The 14,981-nt window shown below is 41.0% G+C and overlaps 1 protein-coding gene across 2 annotated transcripts; it reads left to right on the top strand.

The window, feature by feature from the left end:
* Positions 1-729: 729 nt before the first annotated feature.
* slc24a2b (solute carrier family 24 member 2b) lies at positions 730-13,110 on the top strand. Of its 2 annotated transcripts, none has more exons than XM_040187200.2 (11): positions 730-1,066; positions 2,386-3,520; positions 8,547-8,591; positions 8,888-8,999; positions 9,392-9,475; positions 9,872-9,910; positions 10,035-10,114; positions 10,259-10,390; positions 10,728-10,817; positions 11,229-11,395; positions 11,487-13,110. In XM_040187200.2, exons 2-11 carry the CDS (start codon positions 2,600-2,602, stop codon positions 11,734-11,736), a joined length of 1,920 nt encoding a protein of 639 aa, XP_040043134.1. In that variant the 5' UTR covers positions 730-1,066; positions 2,386-2,599; the 3' UTR covers positions 11,737-13,110. The 2 variants fall into 2 exon arrangements, with proteins under 2 accessions (XP_040043134.1, XP_040043133.1); XM_040187199.2 differs by having other exon boundaries at positions 788-1,066; positions 8,888-9,005.
* Positions 13,111-14,981: the final 1,871 nt, after the last annotated feature.

Raw genomic sequence — 14,981 nt, 5'->3', positions numbered from 1 at the left:
GTTGTTGAAACATGGATTTTTTAAATCTGCCATTGCTGAGATTATTCAACTCGGTTGACTTTTAAAACTGCACTACGTCGAAACACACACTCACTGTAAAGGTGGGGTTATGTTAGGGACACGCTACTTAACACAACAGGTCACACCTCTTCAACTCACCTTCATGTGCTTCTGAAGATTACAGTTCACTTGTGTAAAGCCTGACCTGATTTGAAGTGAGCACACACACACACGCACACACACACACACACACACACGAACATGAAAACATTACATTTTACTTTGTAGTTCTCTAAACTTTTAGCAAACTGCAATATAAAGTCAATTACTGAAGGAACGTTTCAAAATCTGGTTGGAAAAATCAATACATTTATCGTCAGAAAGAAAATGCAGATAATGAGAGAAGAGCTCTGCAAAGGCGTCAATACATATGAACTAAAACCCGAATGAAGTGGTGCACTTGGAAACATTTTCTCACGCCTCTTTCATCACAAAAAAAGAGTAATTCAAAAAGTTTTCAACAGGTGATACACACAATTAACATTCAGCTTTCTTCTAAACTACGCTGCCAGCATGCTTCGTCACAGTGTAATTGGTATAGTTGTCAAGGACTGTGCACAGGCCTATGATCTGATAGGACCACAGGCTTCAGTCCCTTCAGGCTGTAAGCTCGTTGTGTAAGAGGCATTTGCTCGGGTGTGGGGATGGGAAGAAATGATAGATGACGCTAGAGGAGGTGGAGTAAAGTACAAAGTAAGATGGCATTGATCCCTGTTCTTGGACAGGAGAGAAGAGGGAGATATACTGAAGCAGGAGAGGAGGGGGAGGTTTCCTAGGAGGGGGGGAGCATTGAAAGGGAGGGAGGAGCCCATGGTTCCTTGCTTTCTGACCTGTTCGTTTGGGAGCTCCACCCTGGCTCAGGGAGGAAAATCTCACTCAGGATTTGCTGTCGGGATCTTCAGACAACTGAGCTCGAAGGACCTCTCTTTTTCAGATTCAATTTTCTGGAATATTCATTCAGAGACTCAAACCTGCAGGAGTCTTGAGCGGGAGATTTCCATGTCTGGTATGAGAAAAATGGGTTATTTTGTGTGTAGCCGTTATGTGTATTTGCTCTAATGTATTAACAGAGTCCAGCTTGATTCTTTAACTACTACTACGACTTTCACAGTACAATTGCATTTAAACATGTTGGATAAATGTTTTACAGTATTCATTTAGTGTCTCAGATGAACTATGGTGATTGTTTGGATTTATAAGATGAAGTTTCAACATTATAGTTTGTCCCATGAATGTTCATCATTGGTACTTTTTAACTTGTGCAGCTGCATAAGTGTGCAGGGTTTGAAGCTAATCTATATCTACCTCTGGGATTAAATAGCTCCCTAATGAGCTTCCACTAATGTCCAAGCTTCCCTTAAGATAGAGCTCACACCGCAAGTTCTCAGCACAATGACAAGTAAGCTACAGAACTTTAACAGAATCACCACCACTAATTTTGTTTTTAGCAATTCAGGACTGACATAAACGTTTTTTCAAAACAGCCAAGAGAGAACAATGATGATTCATTTTAGCCTTAAAATATTACCTACATGAAGTCAAAGGCTGGAATATATCGGCAGCATGAACAAATACACAAAAAAATACTATAATAATTGTAAATGATGTAACAATATAAACAAAGCAGTGGGATGGAAATATGAGAGTAAGAAACCTACTGCTCCCACTGTGTGGGATGGGTTATAAGGATTATTGGATAAAAGCGTCAGCTAAATGACGTGTTACGTAATACATACCACAGGTTAATTATAATAGATGAGTTTTGAAAGTGGCAAGTGATGGAGAATGTCTGAGGTGACGGGGGAGAGAGAGTTTCAGAGGGAGAGGTTTTTCAGCGGTTGAAAAGGAGAGGTGAGGGGTGTAGAAGGAAAGAACGTTTTTTGTGTTGTGATTGACGTCGTGTTAATCACTAATATTGAAGTGGGGGCGCCAGATTTGGTGGAGATGTAGAGCTGGTTGTCGTCGGCATAGCGGGAAATTATATAAACCCATATCATATGTTTTTGCATTTATAAACATTGTCTGCTGAGAAACTTTAGGTGATGGATAGATTGTGTGGTTTAAACATTTCCCTCAAATTTAGTAGAGTTTTAGTAGAAAGAAAAATAGGAATTCTAAATTCTGTTTTAATGAGACCTGAAATAATAGGTATCTTCTGATACCTAATAGGTATCTAATACCTAATAGGTATCAGAAGTAGAACATGTTAGAATCAAGATAACGTATTCAAATGTTATTTCAGACTCTGATTTGTATGTATACAGTTGTAATTAATTGTTGATAGTTGGCTAAAACAATATTTATTTCTGTTTTTCTGTCTTGCAGTGAGTAATATGAGGAATATACCTTTGAATGGGCTAGATCCTGGAATCAGACGGCAGGGCTTCCATTGAGCTTAGACTGGGAAGCAGCATGCTAACAAATCGGTGAACCGCTGCGGCCTGTCAAAGCCCCGTCCTCGTCACCACCTGCACCACCAACCCTGCTTCGGGGGTGACTCCAGACACTTCCACTCAGCCCGACAACCTAGGCCTACGCCATGGATTTCCTTCTACCTATTAGAAGTCGAGACAGGATGGCTTTCTCCAGCTCTGAACCTCTTCTGGGACCTCACAGTAGCTGCACCAGGCACCACTACCATGGCGTCAAAAGAAAGCTGCGGCCCGGACGGATTATGGGCTTTGTTATCAGCATGGTGGCGGTCTGCATATTCTGTTCATGGAGTGCCTTGTCACTGGTCACAGCAGTGGCCAAGGAGCTGGTGTCATCCGCTGAGGGTTCAGCAGATGCGGCGGTGCCCCAAAGAACTCTTATGCAATACCACAACCTCTCAGCCGTCCCAGAGGACAAACCGGTGGCCATGAAATCATCTACAATAGAGATGAATCACGGGGACTACCCAACAGACTTGTTTACCGTGGAGGAGAGACGTCAGGGCTATGTTTGTTTTCATATGTTTGGCATGCTGTACATGTTCATAGCCTTAGCCATTGTCTGCGATGAGTTCTTTGTTCCTGCACTCACTGTTATCACAGAGAAGCTGCAGATATCTGATGATGTAGCAGGAGCCACCTTCATGGCAGCAGGCGGATCCGCCCCGGAGCTCTTCACGTCTGTTATAGGCGTCTTTGTCTCCCACAGTAATGTGGGTATTGGTACCATCGTGGGCTCTGCTGTCTTCAACATCCTGTTCGTGATCGGGATGTGTGCCCTGTTCTCCAAAGAGGTGCTGAACCTCACCTGGTGGCCTCTGTTCAGAGATGTATCGTTCTATATCGTTGGCTTGCTCATGCTCATCTACTTCTTTCTGGATAATGAAATTACATTGGGGGAAAGTATTGGCCTGCTGTCGTGCTACACCTGCTATGTGACATTCATGAAGTTCAATGCCAAAGTAGAATTTGTCATAAAAACCCTGCTGGGCAGCAACCAGGTGGACGAGCTGGAGGCGGCACCAAAGGTGAGTCTACTCCGTCCATCATTCATCTATCTGTCCTCTTCAATCAGTTCAGTTTTCCATCCATCCCATGCATCCACTCATTCATACATTCATGTTATCCTATTCCCTCTCCTTTGATGCCTACTCATTCATTCATCCATCCATCAATGCATTACGCAGTGTTCCCATCACAAACAACTCAGAGGTTTTAATTCATAAAAACTGAAGTAAAACATCTCTCAAAGCTGGAAATTGCAAACTGCGATTCAAAAAGGGAAAGTCCAGGTCTTGTATTTTAAGTGGACAGTTAACTGATGAGTGTATTGGGTTACATAATTTCTAGAAGGGATGACTGGCTGTTCCTTTGTCAGTATATTTTGGCTGGAATCTGGAAATCTGTGGATGACTGATCTCAGAAAGGCACTTGTTTGTCACAAGGAATAAGACCGTTTTTGGCTACTGACCCCATGAATAGTCACGCTCTTATACTGGGAATTACACAGGGTGTTGAACAGACAGACCTTTGTCAAGTAGCCAAACCTTCTTGACTTCTTCTCTTGAAGGATATAAAGCTTGGTCTTAACCTGCCACCTGCTCGCACAGTGATCGACGTAGAGCCCGACTGCAGTCTCCTGTTGCTGACTAAGACAAGGAACGGGCTTCATCTTTACCCACTACTTTTATCGAGTCTCAGAATAGGGCTGAGCTGGTCCTTAAAATGTCCCACCTTTGATCACCTCAGACCAGCCTGAATTTACAAAGATCTTTCAGTCAAAATTTTGTATTCACCCCATTTTAAAATAACTTTCTTTTAGTGACAGGCAAAGCACATGATAGTTTTACAAGGCTTTTGAGGGTTGAATTGGAATTTAGCATATGGTGAAAATAAAAACCATAAATCCTAGTAGCAACTCTTCAATGCCACCAACACTTTCTTTAGCTCCCTTCGTCTTCTCCCTGACATTGTAAAAAGTCTTCTGACTGTAAGGAAGGTCATTGCTCTGAGTGTTTTTTTGTCTCATATTTATCATTGTGACATAAGTATTTTTCCTTTTACAATGTGAGTCCCACTCACAGGATGTTGATTGATGACAAGACACTTACCAATCACTTCATAATCACCCGACTACTCACTTTATGTTAACCGGGAGGAGACAATGCAGTCATTTTAAGATTAGTTTAGAGTGCTTTATGCTTTGTTTAAAACAGCAGATTCCAAACAATCATGTGATAATAATAATAATAATAATAATAATGATGTTACACAGTCTCTTGATCAAGTCTGTCTCTGCGTTTTTACCTGTCTATGTTTGTAATTTGAGGTCACATAGGTTGCTGTCTGATGTAATCTCAAACGGCACACAGGTGGCAAATACTAAATGATCTAAGAGCAGTTTGCTCACAGCCTCTCAGACCGACCGTCACCTTTTCTTCATTCTCCAAATAGTTTACTGCTGCACATCATCTGGGTTTGTTTGTCTGGAAACATTCATTACAAGTAACGCACATGTTATTTCATTATAGGCCAATTATGTGAGATATTTTTTCCATACAATGTATACAGAAAGAAACTGTCAAGATGCAATAGTGAAAACACTTCATAGAAGGAGGTAACTCATTTCGTGGTGGTGATTCAGGCCGTAAAAAGTTAGAGGAAACAGACAAGTTCATGGTCACCTGCTTTAAAAAGTCCTCTCCTTAAAGGCTTTGCTAACTGTTTTCTTTTTTCTTAATAGTGGATTGAAAATAATACGTTTGTACCTTTTAGTGTCTTCATCATCCTTTTTGTGTTTTATTTCAACTTAATGCATTCACATGGATTCAGTTACTGTCAATTAGACAGACCCTTTTTCCCCAGACACATGCATGCAACATCTGATTTGTGTTTCCCATCGCCCCTTTTCATTATATTTTTGTTGTAAACATGTGAGCATGTGCGTTTGGGTGCTGATCAGCGTTGTTACAGAAGCACTGTTTGACATGCGTGTCCTTCTGGGAATCCGCTGTTCTTCAAGCTGCCACCCCTCAGCCCAAGAACAGCTTTTCTCCTTTTGTCACCCGGCACTCGATGTCCACTGGCTTGCCCTCATGTGTCGGTAACTGCTTGATAATCCCTCAGGTTAATGCTCTCCAATCCCCTTAGCGCCACTAATAATAGTCAGATGCTCTCTGGGAGGAGCAAGAATCAGCAGATCACTGGAAGAAAACCGAATGGCTGCCGTGTCCTCGACCTGGAGCCATGCTCAATAACCTTTGTGTGGTTTATATTTGATTATATTCGAGTGTTTCAGGTGGGGTTTCACAGTGAATAGAGTGCCTACATAGAGAGGGAGAGAGAGGAGATTTGATGGTCTTCTTGCTGATGGCACTAAAGTCGACAATCTTCTCTGATCCCCTTATCAACTGCTTACCTTTCGGTGACGGCAGAAAACATGCACCTCGGCACACTGTCCCTCAACCTCTGCAGAGCACTTACGACATGTTCAAATTTTCCTCGCATCCAATAATATCAGACCTGGATTACAATGCAGCAGCAAAAGTGCATCTGCAGCTTCGCAAAATGTTTAGCTGAAGGTTTCTTGTCATAAATATCCACACAGAGAAGGAAGATGAATTGGTCAATCGTTATTATAGATTACATGTTGTTGTTACAGTTCTATTATTGCCTTTAAGAGAAGACAAGATCATCTAAGATGCAGGACTCCAACTGAGGATGCACTTTGAATTGTTTCATGTTGTTATCCAACCAGACACAGCTGAAATAATACAACCCTTATTCAACTACAGTGACACTTCATGCAGTCCATATGGTTCTGTTCTCGGGTCGGCCCAAAGCCCGTCTCATGGATTCTTTACTCGCACAGCAGAGCTGACTTTTGAATTTCTGATTATTGTGATCATGATCAAAACCCTCTGTCTGTGTTCTGTTGAGCGCATGTTGCTTTTCATCCACTATATTTTCTGCATTAAATTGCAGTGAGAATGAGCACTTGTGTAGCTGAAAAGGATTTTAATAGCCGATGAAAGGGAATTGTTTGACAAGCCTTCACAAGACCTGTGAAGGTTGTCGCGGGACTTTACACGCAGGCTTGAAAAGTAGCAGTCTAAAAGGAGTGATCTCTGCAGATTAATCCTACCTAAGTCCCACAGCTCGGACAGTCAGTCAGAGAAAGAGAGGTTGGGAGAGGGATGTGGGGGCGATGGAAATGTGTGGAACATCTGAAGAGGTATTCCGACTGTGTCTCAATGATGACAAAGATGATGGTTGGGATGAAAGATGGGAATCTGTAAGCTTTTAAGATTTTGAATTATTGTGTTTCTTGACCGGAGTCGGGACCAGCAGGAGCTGCTCAGTTAGTGTTGGAAAACGTTTTAACCTTTGAGCTTTTACCTTCTTGCTTTGGGTCACAAAGCGGTTGCGTTTGATCATGAACAAGCCTGGATTTGCTTGATGGACAGATTTTAATGCCTAAATGCTATTTATCAAAGTTTGGATGCCTATCATATGTAGGTTCCCCCAAAAGAAAAAGTTGTAATGTAAAATAAATTTCCCTGCGGCTTTTAACGATGTCCCATGACGAGCTGCTCTGTTTAAGTCAGTGACAAGAGATGGAGACCGATAAACCACAGCTGAGCTTTATGTGAAACTACAAAATTGACAACATGCCCCTTCCTACTTAAAGCAAAATTGTTAGATATTAGCAGTGCAGTGAAACAGCTGATTTGGGAGCTACATGTCAGTTATCTGACTGTTATATTTGATTTTATTCCTACAACCTGCTGGGCGACAAGCAAAAAGTGTTCTTGTTTTTTTTCACTTCACATGCTGGAATTGATTTTGAGGTTTTTGGTGATCGGCGATTGGAGTGAACCTGATGAGAGATTTAACGTCATGACTCTCCAGAGTCATGTGAGCAGGTTATGGAAGGTGTCCATAATTTACTTTGTTATGTTAATTGTTAACATATATATATATATATATATATATATATATATATATATATATATATTAACAATTAACATATATATATATAACATATACATATATATATTAACAATTAACAATTATATATTTATTGATATATTTATGTCCACACTAAAAACTTCTAATTATTCATAACAAATCAACTTGGCTATGAGGACTTGGTCACACATTTACGAAATCACATTGTGTGTTTGAAGCCAATGAGTAGTGGACAAACATGTGACAAGTGTATAGGTTGCTAACCCTTTAAAAACAACACTAGTCTTGTTTTTACTGCCATAACAGCTGTAGTCTGTTTTTAAGTAATACATGAATACAGAACATAACATAAAATTGGTCCTTATTATATTACATTGTAACTGCTAAGCTTTCTAATCACTTTCACTCCATTTATTACAACAACACGCTTATATTGTGGTTAGAAATGGAGCCCTTTGCTATATTCTTCCCCAGCAAACGTGCATTGATTCATGAACTTCAAACATTCAATCAAAGCTTTTTATTCAGCTTGACTTTGGAGCAACGTGACATTTTTCCACAGAAGGTCACGGGGTGGTTGCTCCCGTTGTGATATTACCCTCCTCCACTGGGAAAGCTACAGAGTCAAGTAGAGTACGTTTGTGAGGAAGATGACCCGCCCGAGCAAATCATTTCAAATGTTCCAGTTGAAGCAGTCATTGCTAAACATCTTTTTTTGTTTACGTTTGACTAAACAATGTCTCATTTGTGTGTCAGTATTTCACTACTGCATGTGGTTACATTGCTGTGATTACTCCAGTGGAAGGATTTTACATAGTAAAAGTAAATTCACTATAGAAGATAAAGATGTCTTGTTCTTGTGAGTAAACAACAGCCGTTCTTTCCCCGGTCGTATCATCTCTGCCCGTGTAGTACAATCCAACAACACCACACAGTCTAAACAAATATTGGAAATATGAAACTATGAATTTCTGTAGGCCTTATGTACTTGATTGCATATAATATATGCATTTACGTGACTGCCTCTACGCCACATGTGATGAGTAAACATGCGTGTTGATTTCTTTCTCTCTGTTTCAAAAGGCCGATGCCCCCGGGGCAGCTGGAGACGACGAGAGCAAGCTGACCGTGAGTTTGTTTTGTGTGTTTGACATTCCCCGTATGATCCCTGTGGCATCTGATGCAGGTCATGATCATGGGCCTGCTTGTATTTACAGTAGTCTGTATCGGTCAGTGGCTGACTATGTATCGGTCAGCCTTCTTACAAAAAGAAGCTGTATGCCATTGAAACAACTGCTCACGAAGGTGTTTTTCTTCCATCACCCTGTAATTTGGAAATGTATAATAAGTGAGGCTAAATATTGATCAAGCATTGAATATAATTTATATTTATGAATATTTCTGCATGTGTGATATATTTATAGGCCAAACCGAGGCTGCAGAGGGAAGGCAGCTGTGCCTCTCTACACAACTCACTGATGAGAAACAGCATCTTCCAGCTCATGATACACACTCTCGACCCTCTCAGTGACGAAGGTATGGGTAAGCAAATAAAGAGCACAACACCACACAAACATACACATGCACACAAACACACTGATGGAATAAGATATGACATTAGTACTATGAAGGAGAGACTGTGAATGCAAATTAAATTAACAATATTTTCTTAAATAAACAGCTTCAGGGGAAATAATGTTTAGGGTTAGAAATAGGTTCAGAAAATGTTCATAAGCACAGCGTTCGGTTGTGGTACCATATTGGAAGATCTTCATTCATCCAACAACTTTCCGGAGCTCTTTCCTAGAAATGAATCCTACCGCGTTGAAAAACATGTTGCTCCCCATTGCACGTGCTATGTATATACAATACTCAACCACAGATGTGCAAGATACACTGCTGGGCTGACTGGGGCTCTTTGATTTCAGGACAATTCAAAGAGAAGGCATCAATCCTTCACAAAATGGCCAAGCAGAAGTGTAAAGAAGAAGCTGCCTGTGCCAACGGTGTCGGTGAGCAACCGTGCTTTGTGAAACTATGGGAGCATATTTGTCCCACTGAAAGAGGAAGTAACAAACCAATCATCAAATATTTAACAAATTAGAAACTGTCTCTGTCGATGAATGATGAAAAAATACTTAAAAGTAATGGAATGACTGGACCTTGGGTAAAGAGAAGTTGTTGCCTGATGTTTTCCCTTAACTTCTCCCTCTTTTAGCCTGAAACTTTTTTAAAAGGGCCTTTTTGCAGAAGTAACAATATATTTCTAAGTGAAAGTAGGTTGTAGTTTCAATGACTAATTTGTACATTCCATCTGTGATTTGTTCTATTTGCTGTACGCGTTGCTGTGTTACACTCGTGAGGAGGACCTCAGAAAATTAACAAGTATCTTTTGTTTGTCAACATAGGGCCGCCCTCCCAGACACAAGCTTCAAGAAATGCAAATTGTACAGTTTCTGCTCTTTTTTATTTACATAATTTTTCACTTTTCTGTTATTTCAAATGAATACTGTTCCCGTAAACATGTTCCTTAAACCATATTCTTATCTGGCCTCTTTTTCTTTCCTCAAGCTGATAAAAACATCCCGAACAGTTCAAATGTTGCGGTGGAAGTCACACCACCCATGAACGGTGCGGCAGGAGGAGACGAGGTGCGCCTTTCATCTTTCAGCATTCCTCCAAGTTCACATGTTAAACCATAGATTTTATATTGAAAAATCATTATGTAAATAGTTCATGAGTGAATGTAAATGAATAATGTACAGTTGTTTTAAAGTAAGGAACTCTTTCTTCAGGATGAGGAGGAGGATGAAGACCAGCCTTTGAGCTTGGCCTGGCCAGACAGCACCAGGAAAAGGTTAACTTACCTCATCATCCTGCCCATAATCCTCCCACTGTGGCTCACACTGCCCGACGTCAGAAGAGAGGTGACAACACACACACACACACACACACACACACACACACACACACACACACACACACACACATATATATAACATGTAAATGAAAAAAGTTACAGTTTGAACACAATGCAATCATTGATAGAAATCCTTATTTTTTGATTGCTGGTTCAGAGAAACCTAGAATTACTAAGATTACATGTGTACCTTATTGTGTTCTACCACACAAACTGCTCTATACTTTTCTCAAAATACTGTTTGATATAATGACGTTTTAATTAAAGGCTCTTGACAGGGCCAAAGAAGAATCGAGTGGTCGTTTGGTAGATGAACTAAAACCTTGTTTCTGTTGGGTTTTTAGACCTCAGCGAAGTTCTTCCCTATCACTTTCATTGGCTCCATCAGTTGGATTGCTTTCTTCTCCTACCTGATGGTGTGGTGGGCTCACCAGGTACTTCATACACACACTGTCTCTACTTCCATGTACACCGACTCTGTGGTCTATTCTACTGCCGAGGCCTTTCTCATGAATCAGTCCAGCAGTCGGTGTTGAATGTGTGACTACGCCGGCTAATCCCAACTAATCTGCCGTGATCCGAGGCCAGATCAGCCTGCAGCGCTCTATTTTGACCGTGCAGATGCAGACCTGGCCTTGCAGCAGGAGGTCATGTGAGCAAGATGGAGCCTCCGGCTGCTTTTTGAGTTCACACGAGTGCAGAGCGCTGTTAGTCAGTCGAGCTTTGTTAGGTGAAGCGATGGATCTTTATTGTCCCTTCCTGGCGCATTCCCGTCCTCACACCTTCCACACTTCCCTGCCAGGTTCTAAACTGTGCGACATTGAGCCACTTATTCTTGCTTTCAGGTTGGAGAAACGTTCTGGATCACAGAGGAGATAATGGGTCTAACAATATTAGCAGCCGGCACCTCAATTCCTGACCTGATCACCAGTGTGATTGTAGCGCGTAAAGGCCTCGGGGACATGGCCGTGTCCAGCTCGGTGGGCTCCAACATCTTTGATATCACCGTGGGGTGCGTCAAGCAAGAAAACACTGAGTGTAGCGTCTGTTTTTTGTTCGTCACTCGCAACCTGAATAACTCCTCTGTGCTGTTCCCCCTCCAGTCTACCGTTCCCCTGGCTCGTCTACAACATCCTCAACGACTTCAAGCCAGTTGAGGTTAGCAGCAACGGCTTGTTCTGCGCCATTGTCCTCCTCTTCCTCATGCTTCTCTTTGTCATCATCTCCATCGCGTCTTGCAAGTGGAGAATGAGCAAGATCCTGGGCCTCCTCATGTTCATGCTTTACTTCGTCTTCCTCGTCGTTAGCGTGATGCTTGAGGACAAAGTCATCGTCTGCCCCATCACCATCTGAGGGAGAAAGAGAGACAAATATGATGCACCAATGCGCTCACGTGCACAGTGGGATTTAGGAGAGAGAGAGAGAAGAAATGCCGACCCGGACACAAACTGTCTCTTATCTGTCTCACTTACATACACAGTAGAAGGCGGCATGCAAACAGACACACACACACACATGCAAGTGAAAGGTGAAGAAAACTAAGCGACACAGGTTGTGGATGGCAGTTAGGCGGAGACTCACTGACTTAAATCAATTCAGAAAATTCCTACCGGTGCATCACACACGTCCAGCAGTTGGCAAACAAGCCTGTACATCATCGACCATCAAAAGGAGGTCTCTCTCTCTTTGTACCGTGTGACTACATCCAGTGGTCTTTGGGTTGAAAACTGATGGACAACTAATGTGAACGCCAAGATGGAAAGTTTCAATTGAAGATCACCAGAGATTGTTTTGCTTTTTTAACGAGAGGACCAGGTGGCAGAAGTACCTCCACTACTCATGCAAGAGGTTAAGCGCATAAACCCAATACGGGGGCTGGAAGAGACTTTAATTTAGATTTGCTCATTTACCCCCTATATGGCTTTGCAATGGCATCAAATGAGAAATATTGAGTGTTAAAAAAACGTTTTTCAATACAGTTTATTTGAGGACATTTTTGGCAGAAATGATTACTTAAGTCCTATTCATGGTAGGATACTATTCTATGATAAGATACATAAATGCTAAATAGTTACGTTAGGGCTTACACAGATAGTAGGTTCTATGGTGTCGTCATGCTCAATATATTCCAACTTTTTCATGTCATAAGCTCTTGAGCGTGTATTTTTCAGTTCAGTCTGCCTTTACGTTGCACTTTGCATTAAAACGTAATAACCAGGTCAGTGTGGCGTTTCCCAGCAGATGACGCGGTTTCGACAGACTGGCGGACTGAAGATTAGTCTTCTCCGTTGTGTTTTACTTCATGAACTCAAAAGGTTTTTCATGTATTCCTAAAGTTCAATATCAACAGGTATCCCCGGGCTTCTTCTGCCATGTTTTGATGTTAAACAACTCATGTACTGTATAAGATATTACGCCACTATGCTCACATGTTGGGACATAGAGGTTGAATTCTTAGAATTCAATTATTGTAAGAAACAGCTAAGTAATCCTGTAATTTCATTGTAAAACCAAACATGGACTATCGAGGCTTTATTCATTGCTGCACTTTAGCTTTTGTCTAAACGCTCTCTTTTAGATTTAAAGTGAAGTAACGTTGAGCAAAAAGCATGTGACTTTATCGTCACTAGGGTCCTGCTGTAGGTATCAGTGGGTATCTGTTTCAATCAAATCCTACAATCAAGTTCATCTGGATCAAACAATAACACAATAAAGAGCTGTCTCTAACTCAATGAATCCGTTTCCATTTTTCTTATTGTTTTACAAAATTCAAGTCAATTTTTCTTCCTTGAGTTTCAATGAGCAAAGTCAAACTGTCCTTAAAACCATCCAGAAACATACTTACTAATGTGTGCGGATATAATAGTGACCTATTGCCCATCACATAAATCAACTTTGTCCTTTTCTGTCTTCATCACCGCTTGTTGCATGAATGCTTCACGTGCGCTACAGCACACAGCGTTACACTTCTTTATGTTGCATGCTTTCAAATATACCTGAAGCACACCTGAATTCCCCCAGAAATATTCATCAGGGTCCTTCAATCGTATTGTAGACATCTCTGGATACACTCTCAGACTTTTATATCCCGTCCTAAATTCCCAAGAAACCTCATTTTTATTGACAGGTCAAATTGATTGTCCATTATTTACATTTAACATACTGTATACATTATTTCTTTGGATGAATGAATTGGGTTTTCCTGGTTACATTGCCATTGCGTTATAAGTTTAACACTAAAGGGTTACAGGTATTTCTCGCATAATTTAAAACATTTGTTTTATTGTGTGAAAATGTGTGTAAAAGATTTGTAAACTATAACACAAGACTGTATATAAGCTTGTGTTTATATTCACAGCCAGCACATACTTGAACTCCTGCTCTCACATTCCAGACATACACTGTCTTTACAGCAGCGTTGCACTGTCTTGCGGTGGTGGATTATGTAAAAGTGTGTACGAGTGAGCACATTTTGAAATATATGTAACAATTCATCCTCGTTATGTTAAGTATGGAATAATATTTATGTGCTACTTGAATTGTGTATCATACTGTAAAAAATATATATCATTCCTCTGTACAAAATGCTATATTATAAAAATTAAACGGCAATTTTCATTGCAGGTGTTGGGAGTCGATTTAGAAACTTTTTTCTGACATTTTAAATCCCACCCCCCCCCCGAAAAGTCGGGTCACTTTTCCCTCACATACCGCTCACAACACCGGTCAGATATGCAGTGTCATCCATCGGGACGCAATCTGCTTTTCTTTGACACAAGCCTCTTACAGCAGCAGGCCTGGTCCGCTGCCTGATCCGCATGATGCAACAGTGATTCACTAAACACCTGTGCTCAACCAATAAACAACATGCTCACCTGTTCCTCTTCACTGACATCTAAGGACATTCACTCACCAGACTTAGTTGAGGACAAACTTGCCATGTCTTTGTCCCACATGTAAACGTGTCCGCTGCAGACGAGTCCTCCAGACAAGCATCTTGTGACCGGAAGGAGATTAAGGTTCTAAATAATTCTACAATTTAAGTCTGGACTCAGACTGCGGGCTGAGGATTTAAACAAAATGAATTTGAAGCACGTCTTTTTTTTTTATTGGTAACGTTAGAGGTTATTTGAGATGAGTGAAGCTACAATGAACTGTGAAAGATGTAGATACTGAGAGCAACAGGCGAATGTTCTGAGTGTACAGGTACATTTTCTGTTTCACAATTGCTCATTACTTTGTGCATAAATAAAGAAAACAAAAATTTATGTGTGTCCACATAATCAGTCTCGCATTCCATTTCCGAGCAGCAGCAGACTTGGCGCCATCACCGGTTTGAGACATCCTTCTTTGCTAACTGTAAGAGAGAGGAGTTAATGATCCCCGCACATCATTCATTCTGGGGGGTTTTCTCTTCGTGGTGGCCAAGGGACTTTGGTAGCTGGTGACCTGAACAGTAGAAAAAAATGCTCAAAAAGTATTTAAAATCTCACTAGGGCATGTGAACATGAAATATCAAGGCTGCCTCAAAGAAAACGCATCCAACCTGCTTATAAGAGCCTTTGATCGTTCAGTCAAAGTGAATAATAAATCTGATA

The sequence above is a fragment of the Gasterosteus aculeatus genome, chromosome 9 (genome assembly GCF_964276395.1).
Source record: "Gasterosteus aculeatus chromosome 9, fGasAcu3.hap1.1, whole genome shotgun sequence".
Taxonomy (NCBI): Eukaryota; Metazoa; Chordata; class Actinopteri; order Perciformes; family Gasterosteidae; genus Gasterosteus; species Gasterosteus aculeatus.
The sequence above is the reverse complement of the archived record's forward strand: the minus strand, read 5'-3'. Positions and strand labels throughout refer to the sequence as shown.